Below are 9,184 nucleotides of genomic sequence, written 5' to 3'. Positions count from 1 at the left end.
CGGCCCGGGTTCGATCCTGAGCGCCACATACAAACAAAGATGTTGTGTCCGCCGAGAACTAAAATAAATAAATAAAGTTAAAAAAAAAAAAAAAAAAGAAGTTGGACTTCATGGACTCATGGGAAGGATAGCTTCACTCTGGATGATTCTAGAATACTAGCCCCTTCTATTGAAGTTGGAAGGATTATCTGCTCTATCAGAAGGATTACAGCCAGTTGAACATAGATCACAATTTCCATGTGCCAGAAATCTCCAACTGGTGGTTTTGTAGAATTTGGTGGGGTTGTTTCTTAAGAGGTTTAGTACTTAGGAGTTTCAAAATAGTATTTTAATAGGATCTGCTCCTTTCTAGGACTCCTATGAGTTATAAATTCCTAGCCTTGAAGGGTGATTGATATTTTAGGAGTCACCAAGTCTAGCCTTTGTCCCCCTGTGAAATATTCTCTTCTGTATTGTCCCTGACTCATTCCACCTGGGGGGGTGGATTCCTTCCATACTTGGTGAGGCATCCTGTTCTGTTGATGGAGCCCTTGGTTAAAAGGATCTTTTACCTTGAACCAGAATTTGATTCATATTTGTCCTATTCCCCTGCTTTTAACCACAGTGAGTCTACTGGCATTTGTAATGGATGACGTTTCAAGTATGTGAAAGTAGCATTCATTCCTTGTTTCTGCTTTTCCACATGAGCCCCCTCTCCCCTCATTCTTCAGTGTTTCTCAACAGGCTATAGTTTTTGGATCCTTCAGCATCTGGCTGAAATTCCATAGTAGATCCAAATGCAAAATAAGCATTTAACCAATTATCTTTTCTCTGAATCTATTGGCCTGGTGGATAGGGATGGACTGAAAGTGATCAGATGCTGTCATCTTCGTGCGTTCAGTTCTCATTTCCCTTTTACCAACATTTGTTCTTCCACTTTAAAGATGCTTATGATTTGTAGGGGAAGGAGCCAAAATATAAGTTGAATGAGTCTACCTTCTGTCAGTCTTCTATCATTTTCTCCAAATGTGGCTTTAACCCATCCTGCATGGGGATGACAGTACAGGCAGAACTTGGTTCTTGGGAGCAAGGAAAGTTGATATTAAAATCATTTGTGGCCCTCCAGAATACAGTCCTACCCAACCAAATCTTAGTGTTTAATTTCTCTTGCTCAAATCATTAAAAATCATTAAGAAACTGCTTTAAGCCTAAGTGTCCGTACCAAAGTGCTGAAATGTTATTATTAAAAAATTTTTTTTAAAAGCCCAGTCTCAATGGGAGTTTGGTTTTCTTAATTCTAACCTACATTCTGGTCAGTATATCCCCCACTCTGTCCAGGGCTCTGTGTAAGTCTGGGGAAAGCTGCAGGACTTCTCAGGGCTGTGTGTGGTGAAGGTCAGAGGCAGGACTACTAAGCAGATGGTCCCTGTACATGAGCAGGGCACTCGGACCTCTGAGTCATCCAGTCTCTCAGGAGCACCATGGAGAAAGAAGTGAGGCAATGGATACCTAAAGCCCAAAGTAAAATAGTTGATACTGTAATTCATCATTACTGTTAATGAAATGAAGAGCCTTCATCAAGGTTCCTGGCATAGGCCAAGCTTGTTCGGGCACAGGTCATCCATTGTCTTGTTTGCTGGTTGAAAAAATGAACAGATTTCAGCTTTCCATTCCGTGCCCAGGGACATCTCTTCTGGCCTCTCGCCTTCCTGCACTGATTTACAACTCACTGACAGGTCTGGCCCGCTGTTCCCCTGGTCCTTCCCCCAGCCTTGGGCTGGAAATGGCTGGAGTTGTGCCACTTTGACTCCTTCCTGAAGGGTCTGCAGAGGCAAGCCAGGATGACCAGTGCATAGGCTGTCTGCATCCGCACCCAGGACCTTGAACTTGGAGAGCTCCCACCACAGTGCCTCACCACCACATGCCAGCTCTCCTCATCCTTTTAGTGCTCCTTTCTTGTCTGGGTTTTACTTCCTCTATCTGCCATTTGCTCCTGCAAAATCATCTACCTGCTTCTCAGAGTACAGCACCAGGGCTTCCCAGTGACCTTCCTCAGCCTCACTCCTGGCCTTGAGAGGTGCCCTTGTCAGCAGGTAGCCAGAGGTAGAGTTAGTTACACTTGTGCACCATCCAACCTGCAGCTCAAGTGAAGCCACTTTGAACTCCACTTCCAGGGGCAAAGAAAACAGCCACATTCCAGGAAATGCATTTTCATTTTATTTAAAAATTATTTACAATTTATTGAGCCTTCATAAATGCTTTATTTTAAAATCTTTTTTTTTTTTTTTTAACCTGAAGAAAATACTTGGGGGTGGGGATAGGGAGAGGAGTGGTGACAAGCTCCTCAGGGGTTCTGCCAAGGGATAGGTACAAAGCAACAGGAGTGGGCTGAGCCTGGTGGAAGTCTAGCCAGGTAGGCCCCTGTGGGCCAGTGGCCAGCTGGGCAAGAAGACTGCAGGATGGCAGTTCTTGCTCAAAACTCACTATAAACAGTCTGGGTCTGAGGCAGCACTGAGGGCTTACCCTCTCTGTTCCAACCAGGCAAGAGCAGGTGAGGAGTAGGTGGCTGTGGAGTTAGCAAGAGAACACATGCATGCTGAGCCTCCAGCCAGGCCAGGCCAGGCCAGGGGTGTGTCAAAGTCAGTAATGCTTTGCTGGAAGAGGCAACTCCAGCTCAATTCTTTACTCCCACATGCTGTGGTCCTCCGGTCTGCAATACCTGTTCTGGTTTGGTGGGGGGGGTGATAGGCCAAAGTTATGTGGGATGGAGGTTGTATAATACTTTAGGGTGTGAATTTTTGAGGACTCCTGCTTCTTGGTAGATGCCAGCCTTTCCCATCAATTGAGGGACACTGGAGAAGACCACTTATAATTAAAAATGAACTGCCCAGTATTCACTCTGCATTGCAGAAAGGCTGGGCTGAAAGTTCCACTAATGAAAATAGTTTTTTAATTTTTATTTTTTAACCCTTGTGGGTCTGAGAACTTTGAGAAGTTTAAGCTTATGAAAACTTTCAACTCTCTGGAAAACATGAGAACACATACACTAAATTCTGACAGTTTTAAGACCTTCTGAAGGTTTCAGGAACCTTCTGAAGTCCAGCAATGGACCCCCCTGGGGTGATGGACCCCAGGTTAAGAACTCCTGAGTCAAAGGTTCCTGTGGGTAAGCATTTTCCTTTGAGATGCAAATAACCCAGAGGAATTGCTGGTCTCCTACTTCCCAGGAAACTGATTGACTGGGTGTAGAGAGGGAGTGGTGGTTTGGAGAAAGGGGAGGGAGGCTCAAATGGTGTGCAACAGGGAAATGCTTGGGAATGGTTTGAATATTCATCAGGCAGCACAAGATCATTGGGCCCTAACTAAGGGCTTTCGAATGGGTGGGAAATAGATTGGAAAGGCAGACAGGTGCCCCACAGACAAACTGCACTTACTTCCAAGATTTTCCTAAGCTTGTGGTGATTCCTGATCACAACTTGGAAGTGGGTATGTGCAGTCATTCTTCCACCTTGTGGTTCTCCTTAGAACTGCACGTGCCCCAACATTCAGGAGAAAACCCAGGTGTAGTTAAGTTCTTGGAATAAAGTACACTTAGCGACCTGCCGGTGTTTAGTAAGGGGTGGGGGAAATGGATGAAGAAGAAGAGTGATTCTTCAACATTCCTGTGTAATGCACACTGAAGTCCCATGCGCATATACATCCTTCTTGGCTGACCTGGGCACTCTTTGGTTTGTCATGGCTAAACTTGCTTTAATAGCTTAGAACTTTTCCATATCAGTTTTCTGTTTCGTTTTTCTTTTTTTCACTTAAAACCTGAAATTCCATCTCTGGCTCCCAATTGGCTTTCTCCATTCACTGCTCCTCCTCTTCCAGAGCAGATTCATTGATCGATTAATGCCTGTGGATTGGGAGCCAAAACAGATGTGTCCCTGGGAAAAACAGTGACTTGAGATTCCATCTTACATTCTTTCCAGTCCAGCTGAGACACACGTCTCCAGGCTGTGAAGCTGCTATCTAATAGGAACAGTCACTGACAATTTTCTGTGCTGTAACATTAATCACAGCCCAACACAGCTGAGTCCCATTCTCCAAAGTTCTGGAGAAATTATTGGTCCATTCCCTGAACTAATCTTCATACCTGCTACTCCAGCCTCCTTTGTGCCTATCTGCCAGTGGCACCTTCTGAGTTAAGCTAAGCATGAGATATGGCACGAAGTTATCATTTTTTTCTGGAGGAAAGAATGGTGAACCCCAAGACATGGGTCTGCTATGGCACAGGGGATCCCAAAGAACAAAGAAGAATGTCAGGGGTCCCAGAGTGGCATTGTCAGCTTGGAGGTCATCTCCCAGACTGTGCTATGGACAAGACCATTTCTAGCATGTTCCATTAGAGGCACCTTCTTCTGTCAAGGCTCTGAGTCAAACTGGAGGCAACAAGGAAAAATCTGCCAAAAAAAAAAAAAAAAAACGACAGCTAGGGGTGAAGAGGTGGAAAGGAAGGCAGAAATGCTGTCACCTGCGGGAGGCCCTGGGGGAAGCAGATGATGGGCAGGGCCGGCCTTCCCCCAAAGCCCTGGACTCTCACACATCCAGCAAACGCTCTTTGTCTGGTCATGTGATCAGAGGTGTTAAATTGGAGTTTTCCTCAGAGGTTCTCTCCCCATCTGCTGACCTCTTCCTTTTTCGACCACCTGAAAAACACAGTCTGTGAGTCTGAATCTGCAGGCCCGAAGGGCATTCATTCTCCCTCAGTGGCCTGAGCTTTCTTCAAAATAGAAGCAGAAATGGAGATAAAGCCCTTGAAGTTTGGCTGACACTCATCTGCATTCTATCCTGGTGCTGATATCAGTATATTTAAATCTTGAAGGATTAGGATGCACTTTCCACATAAAGTGACATTTCTGAAAAGCCACAAGCCCAGCTATTGCCTACAATGGACATTTCTTGGAGGGGACTGGGTAAATGAAGCCCATGTGACACCTTGACATTGTGCCTTTCTTCTCCAGAAAGTCCAGCCCTAGTTACTTCCAGACACACTGGCTTAGAGAGGACTGGTCACACAGTATGGATGTTCCAGGAGCCCTGGTTGGTGGGCACAACTGGGAGTGACCCCCCAGGAACTCTAGTTCAGCACTGGGGAAGGTGGGGGTAATTACATAATCTCCCTCAAGGATGGACGAATCATTTTTTCCAGCTCTGTTGTTTTTGGAAGGATTATTTTCACGTTGTTCTCTCTGCCTTGATGTCCACTTATGGAAGATAAGAAATTCTTGGTCCATTCCCTGAACTAATCTTCATACCTGCTACTCCTTTTATGGAATCTCTTGAACACAAAGTTTTTCTTTAAAGGATTACATGGTAATTATTATAGACTTTGTGAACCGAACCTTACAGACTCCTGTCACAACTACTCAACCTTCACCCTTGCCACAGTGGCCACTAGAAACAAAGGGTCTATGATCCAATGAGTCTTTTTTTTTTTTTAAACAAGTGAAGGTGGGAGGTCAAAATTTAACCCAGGGGCCTGGTCTGCAGACTCCTGACCTAGAGGACCACCAACTAAATGGGACGGATTCCTACACTACCAAGGTACAATACTGACCTGAGCCCTATTATGGATTTCCACAACTGTACTGCCTTGGAGTCAATGGCTTCTTTGGGAGGGAGATCCCAGTATGTTTTCCTACTAAACTGCAGCGTGGCTTAGGTCTGGATGAGGAGATACTCACTTAAGGTTCTCAGCAGCTTCTTGCCCATGGTTTCCTCAAAGTCACTACTGCAAGGGCTGGTCTCTGTGTCCAGGTTGATATTACAACATTCATTATCTGATGCTGAGAGAAAAGAAATGAGAGTGAACTCAAGTCAACCTCCACATTCAGGGATCAAGGCTGGAGGATTCTGGGTAATGTCCCTCAGCTTTAAGACAAGAACCAAGACCGGGTAGGTGTGACAAAGGAGGGATCCCAAGAAAGGTGTTGGCTCTGTTAGTTAGCAAGAGGCTTTTCAGTGCCACAAAGGGAGCAAAGAGACGGAGAATAGGCACAGGAATCCAACATTCCATGCCAAGTCAGAAATTATTCCCTCCTCAAACACATTTGAAGACGGGGAGGACAACCTACTCCACTTGCACAAACCCTAGACAACTACAGGGCTCACTAACAACTGGACACATGCCCCTGGATTCTCCCTCATGACCAGTGGTTATTCAGAGAGCCACGGAATCCCAGAGCAGAGAAGGGGTCCAAGCCTTCCTATCAATGCAATAGGAATGGAGCTGGGGAAGTGGGGTGCTGTGCTGGCAACTGCACTGCACCCGAAGTTGTGGGGCTGATGGTGCAGCATGTGGACAGGTGTGAGTCATTCCCTTCACCTGGGCCTCAGGGGTTCTCATGTGTCACCCCAGATGGTGGACTAGATGTTCTCCAAACCCTCCATTGCCTCCATACTTATTTCTTTGCTACATTTTCTAGCTACATGCTTTAGCTAGTAAATTTGATGTTTGGGGGAGAAAAAGAACAACACTTCTAAATTCAGGTCCTAGACTGGTAACTACGTATGTCCCAGATTTTCCAGGTTAGTGTTCATGATCTCATTGACCTTAAAAACTGATATGCCTTTTCAGGTCATTGCTTTGGACTGATAGGTCTCTAGCACTGCAAACTGGGGTAGTCTCAAGGAGCAGGAGAGGAACTGTTGGCCTGGGGTGGGGAGGGGATGCTGCAAACTTGGTGAGGCAAGCACAGAAGGATCACAGGACTGCGGGGACACTGGGAGCTTGTCAAAGGGAGGTGATAGAACTGGAAACCTCAGGAACAAAGGAAGGGAAGAGTCCGCTCAGCAAGGTTAATGACTAATGTCATTTCCTAATCTGTAAGGCGGGTCTAATAATAACAACCTAATATTTATGGAAACACCCTGGTGTGCTCTTTAGATATGTTCATTATCTCATTTTTACAAAGCTACTTTATGAAATAGCTACTACAATTTATATCTACTATGATAAAAAAAAGGAATCTTTTACAACTTGCCTAAAATTGCAAAGTTCCTAAATAAAGGAGGCAGGGTCTGAGTCCAGGCAGAAACAGCTCCTCACACTGCTCTACGTGGTTTTCCTGGGAGAATGAATTAGGCCAGGCTGGCATGGCAGGTGCTCTGTGTTAGTGTTTCCTTCATGGTTGTGTAAGGAGGAGAGAGTTTGGTTCAGGGGCTGGGGTCCTAGAGCTCCCCTCACCCAGCTTGCCCCGGTCATCCTAGTCCCCTGGGGGCAGAGGCAGCGATCCCCCTTGCTCCTGGGGGCCCCTCCCTGACCTGCTGTTGTGGGAACGGCTGCAGGAGACAGGGAGAGTTGCTGTGTCCTCTGCTCCTCGAAGTCAGTCATTTCTTCTTGGGTGAAGGACATCTCCTCCATCCTCAGGTACACCACCTCGCCAGGGCTTCTCAGCCCATCAGAGCGGCTGCCTGGGGAATACAGTGAGCATATCACCTCTCTGCCTTGGAGGGCACCTGGGGCTTTGGGAGGCAGAAGATGGCAGCCCTGAGCAGGCCTAAGGGATGGAAGGCAGGGCCATCCTCACCCCACAGAAGCCCAGCCCATCCACCCGATTGACTTACATGGCAGGCTGGTCCTGTGGTTCAGGAGCGTGAGGGCAGGGTCATCCTTGGGGGTTTGGGGTGTGCCCCGGGTTGTGGGAGCCTTGGTGGAGTCTCCGTCAGTGAAGGCCTCCATGTCTGGAGACTGGGGCGAGCTGTCCATGTGGCAGGCTGTGAGTGCGTTCTGGTATTGCTGTCGTGTGACCTGGAAGGAAGCAAGCAGAAGCTCAGGAGAACTGAACAGAGTACTTCCCTGGATGCAGCCAGCTTTCCTGAGCTCACTAGTTACTCCTTTGGGGTACTTGGAACCCCTGAGATATGTGAACTAGGGGTCTTACCAAAGCTGTACCAGCCCAGCAGCTGCAACATGGGGCTGTTTGTTTGCCACCAGTCCCCACTGTTCATTTTTATTAGCTTCACACTTTATAGTGCATCTGAAGAAGACTAAGTTTATTTTGTGTTGCTATAATAGAATACCTAAGTCTGGATACTTTATAAAGAAAAGAGGTTTATTTAGTTCAATGTTCTGGTGGCTGGAAAGTCCAAACAGCATGGTGCTGGCATCTAGCAAGGGATTCCCTGGCTACTTCACAATTTGGTAGAGAAGCAGAAAGGAAAATGGCTGAGTACACAAGGGGCCAAGCACATGGTGTGATCTTGCCTTAATACAACTTGCTCTCACAGAAAATAACCCATCCTGAGAGAGTCCTACATTAATCCCTTCCATGGGTGGTAACCCCATTTCCTAATCACTTTCCACTAGGCCCCACCTTTTAAAAAAAATCCACCACCTCTCAATACATTACATTGGGGATCAAGGTTCCAGCACATGAAGCTTTGAGGGATACCCCAAGCCAAACCCAAATCATAGCACACAGTTTATGTAAAACTGTCCAAAATCAGTGACTCTCAAACTTCAGCATCAGAACCACTTGAAGGGCTTGTTAAATAAGATTGCTGAGCCTAACAGTTTCTAATTCCCTTGGTCTGAGGTAGAAACAGAATTTGCATTTCAAACAAAGATCCCGGTGATGCTAATGCTGCTGGAGATAGAAACCAAGGACTTGAGACCTACTTAAAATCAGACACAGGTCCCACTCAAGTTTTTTGTTTTTTCCCTCCGAGGAATTTAAAGGATAAAGTAGCAGAATGTTAGTAACTGGTGTTGATATTTTTCAGTTCAAAACTGTAGGTTCTATGCTTTATAAATGCTGGCATTTGTCCAAAGTCTTCAACAGGTTGGTTCAGTGTTCTTTTTTTTTTTTTTTAGTTGTATATGGACATAATACCTTTATTTTATTTGTTTTAATTTTAAGTGGTGCTGGGGATCGAACCCAGTGCCTCCTCACACATGCTAGGTAAGCACTCTACCATTGAGCCACAATGCCAGCCCCCAGTATTCTTTTTTAAAAAATATATATGTATATATGTATGTATGTGTGTGTATATATATATATATATATATATATATATATATATATATATAATATATATATAAATATATATATNCAAACACTGAATTTTAAATATTTTTTAACATATATATATATTTAGTTGTAGGTGGACACAATACCTTTATTTAGTATTTTTATGTGGCATGAGGGATCGAACCCAG

General features: G+C 45.3%; 1 protein-coding gene across 1 annotated transcript in view; it reads right to left on the bottom strand.

Annotated features, from left to right (window-relative positions):
• Positions 1-2,216: 2,216 nt before the first annotated feature.
• Positions 2,217-9,184, bottom strand: part of Cnnm1 (cyclin and CBS domain divalent metal cation transport mediator 1) — a 53,726-nt gene continuing 46,758 nt past the window's right edge. Inside the window, 4 exon segments of the mRNA XM_015494880.2 lie at positions 2,217-4,670; positions 5,709-5,810; positions 7,288-7,437; positions 7,591-7,774. Coding sequence (XP_015350366.2) covers positions 4,591-4,670; positions 5,709-5,810; positions 7,288-7,437; positions 7,591-7,774 — 516 coding nt within the window. The 3' untranslated portion in view covers positions 2,217-4,590.

Source organism: Marmota marmota, unplaced genomic scaffold, assembly GCF_001458135.2.
Source record: "Marmota marmota marmota unplaced genomic scaffold, marMar, whole genome shotgun sequence".
Classification (NCBI taxonomy): domain Eukaryota; kingdom Metazoa; phylum Chordata; class Mammalia; order Rodentia; family Sciuridae; genus Marmota; species Marmota marmota.
Note: the sequence above shows the minus strand (reverse complement) of the source record. Positions and strands in the feature narration are given on the sequence as shown.